Raw genomic sequence first — 13,703 nt, 5'->3', positions numbered from 1 at the left:
AGTAAGCAATAGATACGCTACCGTGATATTTAGCATGCCCCTCTTCACCACTTAATTTCGAATTTGCAATAATTAAAACAGTTCAACAGAAACTTAATTTAACATTTCAAAATTATGTTTTGACTTTATTTCTATTCAAAACAATCTAATACAATCAAACATTCAATAAGTCATTGTAATAGTTCACATTCGCATCGGCGAGCTCTTAGAGCTAACACGCACAGTATTAAACAGATGTACATTGTACCTTACATTTTCTTGCATGTATACAGCGCTACCTAGAGACTCTTCACATCAATCACACACAATGCAAATAAAGAATAATGGTCAAAAAATGACTTCAAGGAAGCATACACGTGGACCAACAAGCAGCACAATTGCGGACGCCACAGCACTTTTTCGTCTCGCGGGCTGTTTCATTCTCAACTTTTACCAGTTTATTTCTAGTTATTCAAGAACAATCAGCCTTATCAGATATTATGTGCATGAGCTTTTCCTTCCTTTTCCTGAGCTTTTCAATTTACTGTACAACTACACAAATACAATGATAGATCTGCATGACAAAACGAAAGGAATAAACAAGATAACGCAAAATCTTTCAGAAAGTACAACAACAAAAAACATCAACATTTCACCTCATGTTGGTTTTCGGTCGTGTAAACATGGACTACTTGGTATTTCAAGACATTATTCGACACAAAGTTAAATCATTTTACAAATCTTGTGCCATATTTAAAAAAATAAGTAAAATCATAATATGATCAAGTGTGCCAATAAATATAGTCTGTCTATCAATTATGTCACCTTTTACTTCTGAAGAATATACAACAAATAAACAAGATGCTGCTTCATTTATTCAGTGTCTTGTGGATAACTTGTCCCTAGATGTATCTCCAAGATCAGCTTAATCTCCCCCATATCTCCTCCAATGTCAGGATAACATAAAATCACTGATCAGAGATTGAGCATCTAGAGGCAATTTAGCATCCACCTCACTGCTCGTTCTGTCAAGTAACATACATTACTTTCACCTGGGGATCTCAGCTTTTACATGGCTTCATAGCACCACCTAAAGGTCAGTGTTGGTAGTGCGGCACTGCAATATGCTGATGGTGAAAGCTGCCATGGGGTGGATAAAGTAGGTCGGAGGTTTGGGTTGCCAGTCCCGTACACAGGGGCTCGTGGTTATTCAGCACAGAGGTCAGATACTTGGCCTCCTCTGTCAGTCTCTTCACCTCCTTCCTCAAGGCTGCATTCTCCTTCTCCAGATTTTCGCTTTCCTGAAACAATCACACATAGAGCCAAATTTAACGACAGGTGTGCGTTACCGTCACTTTTATTGACTGTCGCTTGTCAATATGTTAAAATACACAACAAATAGATACATAGATGGTATAGAAGCAAGTCATTACAGTATGTGTCATATTTATTCTCATTCTTCTGTTTCTAAAGGAAGGGGAACATCTTGTTGGATTGGACCTGTGTGATGTTTTTGAAATAAGAAGAACCTGTGATAGTTGGCCTCATTTTATTTTCATTTGTTTGTTTTCCTACGACCATCAGACACAACTTTGTCTCCTAGCCAACCTTAACTAAATACCAACCTTAAAGTACTACAATGATTGGGGTTGTTCAGAGAAGGTTCTGTGTTCTATAAGGGCTAAATTGTTTGTCTTTGGTCCCAATATGTACGCAAATGTGTCACATCCGTGCAAAGCCTGAGTTCCATCACAGTTGCCATATGATTGCGTGTAAGATGCTACTAGTTGTGGGTGATGGCCTTGTTCTATCCGAGCTGTGTGAATAACAAGGTAGAAAATGTTCCGCTTGGGTCTTCTAAAGGTCATCATAGAGTCAGGGAAGATAACACAGAACTCAGATGAGGGGCCTTACTGTCAGAGATAACCCTGGGTAAATCCCTTTGCTCGCGTCACTAAGCCCAACACAGCCCACTGCCATCCGTCCTTTACCAGAAATGATGGCCTATCTCCCCTGCCCACGACTTACAACTAAATATCATTTACCCTGCAGAGAGAAAAAGAGAGAGAGAGAGAGAGAAAGAGAAAAAAAACTTTCAACTACAACTCAGGAAACAGGAAACGTGTCACTGAGGGAAAATTCAGCTTCCTGTTTATTCTGCTACGCGATGAAACCAAAACCACAAAAATACGCTGAGTGCTAGAGTGGTCCCCCGTCCCTCTCGCTCATGCTCTCTCTCTCTCTCTCTCTCTCTCTCTCTCTCTCTCTCTCTCTCTCTCTCCCTCTCTCTCTCTCTCTCTCTCTCTCTCTCTCTCTCTCTCTCTCTCTCTCTCTTGCTCTCTCTCTCAGTCTGCATGTCTTCTGAATCTTGAATCAATGGACAACCCTCACAAAACAGTGCAATAGAAACCTTTCACATGGATTTAATCTGCTGTCACCCACACCATAGGGTTTTTTCCAAGGTAAATGACAGTGAAATCTGGTCACACAAGGGAGTTCAAAAGAATTGGCTGCTCTAGAAGAGCGTGTGAACAAAGGCGTGCTACCTCCACACTCGAGGTGTGACAGCCCTTGTGTGACAGGAATGTCCCTTTGTAGAAATGAAAGAACAATATTCTGTAAGCATTTTCTGGAACATTCAGATACTCGGACCATCCTCCACAAGTTTTCAAATTGAGCAGTTTAGCCTCTCTCCTGACCGCGTACAATCAGTTTGCAGTGTATTTGTGGAAGCTACAAGTGAAAATATCTGCTCTCAACAAAGATTATAGTGAAAGTTGGTGACTAAAAACCTACCATTGTGTCTAGTCACTCACCCAAAAAAGCAGTTGGAATGAGTGTGTACTTCTGTTGTGACCCTCCCTCCATCACGTGGACCAACACCACAGAGAATTACCGTAATGAGAGAAAACCAGTACAAACACCCCCCAGAAAACAACACAATTCAGATATTTAGATTCAGTGCGATAAGCACTAGTGCTGATTTCTGCTCTAAAGGGAATGACGCCCACGCTCGATAATTAATGCCCATGGGCTTCTGCAAACATACACAGCAAAGCGTCCAAGTGTGCAGCTCAACAGAAGCCATGACACATCGCCACATGGTCAACCAGCACCTTGTAAATATAATACAAACCGAAGCCCAGACTCAGTTTCTCGAAGCCTAGGTGCCTGTAAGAACATGACATTTTAGGCTAGGTGGTGGGTAAAGGTTGGGAAAGTTCTCTTAGACAAATCAGTAGACCCCAAATATGTAATCTTGGCATGTGATTGAGACCAGGCTGTAAAAGACTGGTGGGATTTTCAAGGGGTAAAGCCGCTTATTATTTGTCCTGCCAAATCTGCCACACGGGTCAAATATTTGAAACAATATGATACTTCAAAGAGGTTGGAATGTGACACCTTTCGGATGCACAAAAGAACCAGTTTGCATTGAATGTGAACTACCTATATATCTCAAAATGTATTATGGCTAGTAATTACTTATAAAGAGAATTATTCTTGAGTGCAATACCTTGTGAATATAAGTGTACTTGAGGGTCTACAGTGTTTGACAACTGCTACTGAATCCCAAATTGGGTTAAGCAACTGCAAATGCTGCCAAATAATGTTGGTGCACATCACCTATCTTCACCTCTACCTTGAAACCAATGAAACACACCTAAAAGTGTCAATTCTGAGGCAGTGGTCTTCAGCCCTGGGCCTTAGGGACCCCCTGCCCTTGCATGTTTTAGAAGTTTCCCTGCTCCAACACACCTGATTCAAATGAATGGGTCATTCATGGGCCCAATAACAACTCATTCATTTGAATCGGGTGTGCTGAGGGGAACATCTAAACATGCAGAATAGGGGGTCCCTGAGGACCATGGCTGAAGAACCACTGTTCTGAGGTATCAACTTGGTGCAGCTTTAGTGCAGTCCAATGTTGGGAAGTGTCCTTACCAGGTGTAGACTGTCAGCTTTCTGAGTCTGCCTCATCCTGCTCTTTTGAGCAGCAATCCGGTTCTTTTCTCTCCTCATCACTCTCTTCACGTCATCCGAAGAGCCCTAGGAGAGAGAGGGACAAGATTTATGACAAATCCAAGACGCCACCAAGATGCAGTTGGACGGCCCCTATTACTTTAACAGAAAACATTTTCGCATCAGCAAACTTTGTATCTAGTGTGGAACGAAACTGCCTTCGATGACATCTTATTACAGACCCAGTGGATTGAGTAGAGGGTTGGCAGGTGCCTTAAGTTATTTCAGACCTGGCTGTCTCTTTGTAAGCAAGCTATATTTTCCTCAGTCATAACATCTGAGGTCTATATTGAGAAGGATTTGTGGATTAGACTATTGGGGTTTCGAGGATGGCTGGCTATATTCAGGGCTGAGGAAGGAAGCATTCATTGATGAAAAGTTACGGTGTGGATGTCAAAGTCGAGTCGTTGGGTAGGTGGTTTGATCCTGCGGCTTATCACAAAGCAAAAACTGAATGAGCTGAACGGGCTCGAAATGTCATCTGAGGGGAAAGGCTGGGGTTGGGTCAGGGTGTGTCTGAATGATCAGTAAATGGATTGAGAACACAAGGTTTCATGTCCTGGAAGCGACAGTTATTGGAGTATCAGAATAACTAAGTGCTGATGCCATGCTGACTCACAGCACTGTGCATTACTGAACTCAATCTTTTTACAGAATGCAATGGCATCTCAAAGTACACCAGAACGGTAGAAGAAGAGGAGTGATTAAGCTGGCCCAGCAGGGTTCACGTGCACACATGACACATGACACAATATGTATTTAAGGGGCTAAAAGATCACTCCATGTGACTCAACCATTCTGCAGACTCCGCTGACAGTTTGTACCAGAACCATACTTAAACATCAAAGTCAAACATTTCGACTCTTATGCTTTGTGTTTAAAAAGGCCACAGTTCCATCTTGCATGGCACACTACTGTGCATTAGAAAGCCCATTTTCACAAGTTGTATTGTAGACCAACCAAGTACGATCCACAACGACCCATGACAACATATACCACTGACTAAAATAGCTGACCTTCTTTACAATTGTTTTACCTCCAAAACCATGATAAACAATATGTCATGCCTTTTCCTGTAACTGTTCAAATATGTTCTAATCTCCATAGACATTTCAGCTGTATTGATACAATTCCTGACTCCTCAAAGGATGTGATGGACAACACTTCAAACACATTGTTCAGCACATAAAACATACACCATATGTTACAAAGGTGATGTGTGTAGAAAAGATCAGACTCGACGTATAATACCTAATGGAATTATACCCACATGGCATTGCAAACTGTTTTGACACACTGACATCCGCTTGCAGATTAAGCCATCTAGAGCAGTTGGTGATGATGTAAATATACTATATGAACTCCCAATGTACAACACATAACTAAATAAATGTAGTCATAAGTGTGGGACGAGTGACAGAGATCTCTTACCTGCTTGCTGCCGGGCGATGGAGACTTAGTGTAACTTGTGTCATTGCTGTCAGAGCCCTGTGCCATAGCCAACCACGACAGCTGAAACCCCTTGCGCGCTCTCCACTTCTGCTTTCTGTTTTTGTGTGTCTGAGTGTGTGCGCGTGTGTGTGTTTGTGCGTGTGTGAAACAGAGCGAGTGCTGAGCAGAACTTGGCAAATCGCTTAATGAGTAATGACTCCTTTCTTCCCTCTCTCTCCTCTGTCCCTCTCTCTCGCCTCTGCTGGCTCTCTCTTTCTCTCTCTTTCTCGCTCACACACTTTTGCTCTCCTCTTTTACCTCCCTCTCTCTTACTCACACACACACACACACCAACACACATTCAAATTGCACGCACACAGTGTGAGACTGAGCCCGCCTTCCTAATTAGCAGTGTGTGATGTGGTTTCTGGTAAAGACAGGGGGTAAGTGACACCAAATTGGAAGTCACATGTCTGATGGAAACTTTGCATTCAAACATACAGTACGAGAGAATTAAGTGTGAAATTAACCCCAGAAAAAGCCCATTTCTGAAATGGTGCAAGGACGTTCTAACAGTAATTCTCAGAAGATGAATTGGCAAGGCAAAATATTACAGGCACCAATTTTACACACAGCTTCATGAATTAGGAGTGAAAATGTCAACAATGCAGACATTTTATGTAAGTGACTGTGGGAATGCTGCTTATTTATCCATTGAGTCATAACATGGTAAATATGGCCATGTGTTGTAAACAGCATACGATGATATCACTGGCTGGTGAACAAACTCGATCCATGCTAACGGCTTTCATGAACATGGGGAAGGCGTTTTTCTTCTCAGTCCATGCGAAATTCCGTGGAATCCGTGGAACACCAGTCTGGTACCCTGCAACATTGCATGCTGATCACCCCCAACCCCCCCGCCGCCCCAAAACGCCCCTCCGACCCCCCCCCCCCCTTCTGACCCCACCCCCCCCTTCCGACCCCACCCCCCCCCTCTAACCCCCGAGCCCCCCAGTTAAAAAACATTTGCAGTGTTTAGGTAGGCCTAAGCCCTGCAAAGAAACTCCAGATGAGCAAATGACTCCCGCATATTTGCACATGGTTACACAATGGGTGCTTTCCACAGCCCTCTGGTTAAAGAATCACCACCTGCAGCTGAGATGTTGAAGAAGGTGAGACTAAATTAAGCATTCTAGTTTGGGGGAGAGAAGAGGGGCAACACCCCTGAGAAATTCCTATTGCGATTTACTGAACATGACTGTATGATAGAAAAGTGGAAGTTTACGATGTGAATGCCTGGGCATTTTTAGGCAGACTGACACATCTGGCAGTTGATTGAATGAGTGACGTTCGAAGTCGTTGATTGTTAGGCCTAAATGAAGAGTGGATTTGTAAGATATGGTCGATGAATGAGGAGAGACACTGTTGAGTTTTTGTCACCTTCTGAAGATTGCATTCCTGTTTTAACAATGCACAACATTGTTTTTAACGTATACAGTGTATTTGTAAGGTATGTTAGCATACATTCAATTCCTGTTGTTGTCTGTCTTTTACATTTCACTATTTTGCTTTAGATGGCAGGCAATCAAAATTTCCTTGAGCGCCTGAAAAAAACGGGAGCAAAACAGATTTTGCTTGGCAGAACAGTCCTCCCACACAAAAACATGTTCTGCCATCGCAGGAATTTTGAAGAGCTTGGAACGCATTGGACAAGGGCAGCTTTTTTCTAGTACTTGGCACTTCTGCCTCCAAAACAGCAAAACAAAAAAGAAAAAAAGAAAGAAAAGAAAAAGAAAAGCTGATCAACCTAATTCGGGTCTAAGTGACTCCAGACGTATTCCAGAGAGACTGTAAAGGCTGTTTTATGTAAGGTCTAAGGACGAGGACTACTGTATGCAGTGAGAGCGACATACTACATTTTTACATGTTATTCATTTAGCCATGTGACCATCAGCTGCACTGAATGAAAGTGATGTAATTTTATTTTACTTCATTTAATTAAAAGAGAAGAAAATCATTTTCATGCAGTGCAGCTGATGATACTATTTGTACGCCGTTTTTGCTAAAATAGCCTAATTTACCTATGCCTGGCTGCAGTCATTTATGCTCGTCAAAGAGTAGGCTATGAGGTTGTGAACTCACACACTGAATATAGCTAATGACATCAGCCGGACGAAAACTATGTATCTTAATCTGTTAATCTATCCTATCTAAATAAATAAACAACTGTGCAACTGCCTATAATTTCATTTCAAACCTTTATCCAAAAAAGGGTAGACCCATGGGCCTATATCAAGGATAATTGACCTAAGCATCACTGTTTGGCAATACAAACACTAATAACGTGTTATTGTTAACATTGGATCATTTAACACTGATAACATCTTATTAATAGCCCATACAATTTAAATGGTTCTAAGCGTTGCAGTTATTGACGATCGATTTGCGACACCTGCTGGACATACTTTTAAGTTGCATTTTACAAGTGTTAGTGCCACTTTACTCCAGTAGGAGGCAATATAGGAAGCCAAATACGGTATAGAGATCGAAATACTATGCCTCTCCTCTATGTTAGAAATAACAGCCAAAGAGCACGCAATTCGTTTTTCAGAAGTTTGATTGCGGTGATTATAGGCCAATAACGTATAATCCTATGATATAGCCTATAATGTAAGTCATAATTGGCCAGACGATAATTAAACAGTCATTCTCGTGCTTAAAATCCAGGGGCAATGGCTATACGTTCTTCATGCGGAGAAGGAGTTGATGTGGAAGAGTTCATATGTATTTATCAGGACAAAAATAAAACGTATCAAAAGCCCTAAGCAAAAGAGACGGGGTCTCGCTATATTACTCAGGCTGCACTACAGCGTCTATTCACAGGCGCGATCCCACTACTGATCGGCACGGGGGCTTTGGCCTGCTCCGTTTCCGACCTGGGCCGGTGCACCCCTCCTTAGACGACCTGGTGGTCCTGGGCTCCCCCAGGAGCACCATATCGATACCGAACTTAGCGCGGACACCCGATCGGCATAGTCCACTGCAGCTCAGAACTCCTGAGCTCAAACGATCCGCCAACCTCAGCCTCCCAGTAGCTTGGATTACAGGCGCATGCAACTGCACCCGGCGAGAACTGAGAGTGTTTTTAGTGTTTAAGAACCTTCTAATGGTTACGTCATCTGGTGTCTGCAGAGGCCTCTAGTGGCAATTCGCGACAATACACCGTAAATCCGCAAATAACCATCTCACGGTAGCCTAACAAATGTCCTTTTTAAAGTAATTAGTTCACGGACTCTGTTTAAACAGGTTTGGTTTGAACATTTGATCGTGTCTGTGCAACAACGATTCAATGTAAAACACACACATTAGGGATGTTCTGTTGTTTAACTGTTATGAGACGTTTAAGAACACAAAAACTGAAGTAACTTTTCAGTTCCTAATGTCTCATTTAATGATCATACAGTTTATCAGTGTGGTGCAATGTTACACAGTAATCGTTTAATAGAATGTTCTTGAGAGTGATTCCTTCTTCCAACCACAGGGTGGATCTCTCTCTCTTTCTAAAGGACATTGCAGCCTGAAGGTGAAGATGAGGGAGTTCTTGGCACACCTGGTGATGGTTGCTGTGATAGTCTGGTCAAGAGACTGGGTTGAGGTCTGGGTACTGGTGAAGGGGTTTCAGGGCCATGTGGAGGTCTCTGGCACCATGCTATGCCCACTGAGAGATGCCTTTGTTAGTCTGACCCAAATGACTTGACCCGGAACCACAGCAAAAGGGCTCCAATGAACGGAACCAATGAGCAACACTTCTCCTCCCTTATCTCCTCATATCCGACCAAAACACCAATCGGCCGTTTAGTAAGCGGGATAGGACAAAATGAGGTTTCCTGTTGAGACAAGACCAAGTGAGTGCAGCAATAATAACCTAAAGTCAAAAAAATGTAGTCTATGGTCATATTGTGCTGGCAAATTAGAATCAGAATGGGATTTATTCGCCATGAAAGTTTGCACAGACAAGGAATTTACTTTGGCAGGAAGGTGCATACAATAAACATATAGGAACCAAACATTTAAATATGTGGACTATCTATACTAAGGGTACATAGGGTACATAAACTAGCAGTGCTAAGTGGAATTACAGACAAAGCACGAGTAACTGCTCATGGGTTATTTCCAGACTCGAGAATGACAGTGACAGTTTGGCGGCATGAGAGACTATTACTGTGTCACCCGGCCCTCGCGGTGTGTCGGTTTATGGGTGTATCTTTAATAGCCTGCTTTTTCATTTTTCTTCTCTCACTGGCTGTCCTGAGAGGGGAAAGCACATCAATCTTTTTTTCCCTGTCTGCTTTTTCATTACGCTGACTGCATTCTTTATAACCCTTTGATGAGACAGGCCAGCAAATCTGGGTGGGGATCGAAGATTTACAGCCGTGAAGACCGTCGCCATTAAGCTTGGTGGCCTGCTAATGAACAGTGCAATCACACCGAGGAGCTTGTCATCCCAAAGTCATCTAGAGGGGCCGCTGCACTCTCGTGACCCTGTCAGGTCAAAGGACACGGCTACTTTCAGACGCCCATTTCTTTTGAACTTTGACATAAGTGTAAATGAGAATTATGCATGGGATCTAGGGGACCGTTTGGAGATTGTGACATTGATAATGCTGCATTTTCTTTTTGCCATTTATGTTATCGGATTTATCAAGAGCAGTAAATAATCAATATTTAACAAATCAGTTTGTCAAAGTACACCCATGGCACCGATATGGATAAAAAAAAAATATAATATCAGACCAACCTTGTGGTTTGTTGGATTCCAAAGGAAACTCATTTGATCATTAGACTTTGTTTGGTCCATCTATACTTCTACGGCCCTGAGATCAAACCTCAGTATCAGTATTACCATGTCTCTTGTAGGAGTGACCAAACCAAGAAACAGAAGGTGTCAAATCAACACCTCCTGTCAAAAATCAATCCCAGCAGAGGTGGTCGGTGATGAGTGTGCGCGTGTGTAGGGGGTGTGTTTATGAGTGTGTGTGTTGTGTGTACCTGGGTCCCCATGGGGGATTGGCGTGTGGCAGGGTTTGGCAGGCCCAGCTGCTGCCTAGCCGGTGATGCACAGCCCCACGCTACAGTACAGGTTGTTATCATCGGACCGTCATCCCCCTGGGAGCACAGAGAGAGATGAGTGCTGTAATTAGAGGCAAATAAGCCAAGGCAAGTGCTCCTCTGGGGCCCAGTTGGGGGCTGGGGGGGGTGTGTGGGGGCGTGGCCGCCGCAGCTGGGACACGTGGGTAACCTGTGGGGGCCTAGCGACAGGTTCTGTGTCTCAACCTCTTTGGCATCCATGTTGGGATTCCCTGTCATCTCGTGCTCAGTGGGGCTACACTGTGTCACTAACCTCATCCGTGCACCAACTCTTCTTCGTCATTGGTAGATGAGTAACGTCGGGGCAGGGCTGGGAGGTATAACTCTAAAATCCAGTTTGTTGTTCACTGTAGTGTTCACCCCTCCTCATAGATTTAGAGGCACAGGAATCCTGTCAGAAGGATTCAGGAGAATACAGGAGTGTGGATAATGGAACACAAATGGAAATAGTAGAGTAGAGTAGAGGTATATTGATATCTGGGTAGAAATGTCAGCCACAATATACAAAGTGACAGGATCGTATAAAAAATATGTGAAAGGTATTTCAGCCCAAAACCTATTTTGTGGTCTTGAGACCCCTGCCTTATGTGTATTACATTTACAGCTGTCTCACGAAATAAGCAATTCTTTCACATGTAATATCAGGGGGGTGGGGGGGGGGGGGTCATCACAGAGTTCACAGTGAGTAACCGTTTACTGAAGTTGTACCGCAAAGCCTCTTCCAACAGATCGATACCGACCTGCTGGAGACCAGCTCCACGATGGTGTTTTTTGACAGCGTCTCACAACGAGGTGCTTGATGTCGATTCGTCATCCGAAGGCAGAGGCTGTGGTGTCAATGAAGCCCTGGCTGTCCTCGGCATCCTCGCGGTGATTCCTCCCACCCCCACACCCATCTGCAACACGCTGACAGTGGTCGATAGGCCTGTCTTGAGCACTCTTGTCAAAATTCCATGACATGACCGGGCCAAGAAGTGAAGGAACTGTGTCGTATTTTGAACTGCTTGGTACCTTGATATACCGGAGGTTTAGGGCTTGTACTACGGCATATGTATGAACCAATGGAGTGGACCAAGTGTTGCTGTACATGAATAAATACACAAATCTCCACGAAAAAAAGGTCTGTCCAACATAACGTTTTCATCTTTGACATTTCCTATTTTTTGGGGGGGGGGGTGACAGCACATCTTCCAAAGTACCCTAGTATACGTGTGTTTATGTGTGGCCAACCCTTGCACGACGCCTGTGCGCCATGGGGCTTTGAGCAGAGAGATGAGATAGATTCAGCTGGAGATGTGCGGGGGGAGTCTGCTGCCTCCTGGGAAATCAGCCCCTCATGTCCGCATCTTTAGCACCCCAGTAAGGTATCAATAAGTAGGTAATTGAATTTTGAGCACAAACACAAGCGTCAAGTGAGAGTCAACGAGGTGTGTGTGTGTGGGGGTGTGTGTGTGGGTGTGTTTGTGCGCGTGTGTGGTGTAGGGGTTGTTTTCTTTACCATGTTTACTGGTGGGAAGGCACTGGGGGGAAATAAGTCGGATGCTGTCCTCTTCTCTCTCCAGGGACTTAAGACAGGAGGATAAATGTTTAATCCATTAAATAACAATTACACTCTGTAATGGTGCTGTGGCGATGTTCAAAGAAGGGAGGTAATGTTTTTACAGTACGTTCTGCTTTGTCTAATTGTCTGACTCTGGGTATAGGGTTCCCGCTGTATCCTAGACAGAAAAATGGACAAAGTAAACCACCTCTAAATGTTGTTCACATCTAGTTAACATCTATTTACCTGGTACAAGATAACTAGAGGAACCTTTCATGGGTTTCTACGTGTTTGGTTCACACAAACCACCATGATCTCAAAATACTCTTCAAATACATTTTGAAGGGTTAAAGATTTATGACCGTTGTTAGAAAGGAGAGGGGATGCATGCGCTCAACACTGATATTCATAAAATTCAAAAGGGATGGCATAGGATATCACAAAGCTATAATAGGTCCGTCAAATGTCCTCACTAATCCACCACCTTCACCAATATACCACACCTCCAGTCATGAAGAAGCATGTGATCATAGAAATGTGTGGGTATACTGGTAAGGAAAACTCTTTTGTAACAGGAAAGAAAATGCTTTTGGATCCCTGACGTCACTCCAGGAGGCGAGACAGCAGGACGGCAATGAATGAATCAATCCCAGTCTCGATTAGCATCATGTTTAACCAGCTGATGGACATCTCAAGGTGAAGACCCTGTAAAACATGTGGACCTATACGTCCATTAAATCATTTTTAAACTGGCCATTTGGAGGAAAAGTGACCTGCAGACTGAATGGGGTTAATATAAATGCAATGTTATTATAAAATTCATAACACACAAAACAATGGATTGTAAATTCAAGATTAAGATAGATTAGATCAAATAGATTAAGAGTAGATTAAGGCTTGAAGACAATTTCACTTCACTGAAATTCAGCTATTATCATGCTGTGTTTGTCAGGCAGGGATGTTACAGAATGTTACTTTGAAAGTCAAAAATCAGCAGATGTTTGTATCAATTACCGTCTCTAGCTGTAAATTAATTATGGGATATTGCTCTGGAAAACAATCTTCCATTACACCAGGATTGGAGGTGGGAGGTTCTGGGTCGGGGAATGAAAGGAGGCACAGGTTATTAATCCTAGAGGATCATAAACTAAATTGAGGGTTAGATGTCAAGCCCACAGTTTAAACCCAATGTCGAAATGAAGATCTCCATCTGAACATGGAGGTTTTAGAGATGAAAATGGCACAGGGAGGGGTTAGTGACTGTCAGAAGTTGATTTTGTATTTTTCGTTGAATAAATACATATTAAACTCATAACCCCTCTGACCCTGTCTACTCTCAACTGTCTGATTAATCAAATCAGGTTTAGAAAACGATGAGCTGGAAAATTACAGTTGGAATATAGGTAAGGTTTACATATCTAAAACAGCTTCACTTGTCTGCCTGTGTGTGTTTAAAGACCTCGCCAGATCAAAAAGGGACATTGGATAAATAAAGTTGGAAATTCCACAGTAAGACATAGTGAAGAGACAAAGAGATGCAATGTTTTTAGAGTTTAGAAGATTAGAAACGTAGGCATAACCC

The 13,703-nt window shown here is 42.9% G+C and overlaps 1 protein-coding gene across 1 annotated transcript; it reads right to left on the bottom strand.

Annotated features, from left to right (window-relative positions):
- Positions 1 to 110: 110 nt before the first annotated feature.
- Positions 111 to 5,716, bottom strand: batf (basic leucine zipper transcription factor, ATF-like). The gene is made up of 3 exons (XM_047021517.1): positions 5,431 to 5,716; positions 3,922 to 4,026; positions 111 to 1,280 (listed from the first exon to the last, which is right to left on the bottom strand). Exons 1-3 carry the CDS (start codon positions 5,494 to 5,496, stop codon positions 1,077 to 1,079), a joined length of 375 nt encoding a protein of 124 aa, XP_046877473.1. The 5' UTR covers positions 5,497 to 5,716; the 3' UTR covers positions 111 to 1,076.
- Between the last annotated feature and the right edge of the window lie 7,987 nt (positions 5,717 to 13,703).

The sequence above is a fragment of the Hypomesus transpacificus genome, chromosome 6, assembly GCF_021917145.1.
Source record: "Hypomesus transpacificus isolate Combined female chromosome 6, fHypTra1, whole genome shotgun sequence".
Classification (NCBI taxonomy): Eukaryota; Metazoa; Chordata; class Actinopteri; order Osmeriformes; family Osmeridae; genus Hypomesus; species Hypomesus transpacificus.
Note: the sequence above shows the minus strand (reverse complement) of the source record. Positions and strands in the feature narration are given on the sequence as shown.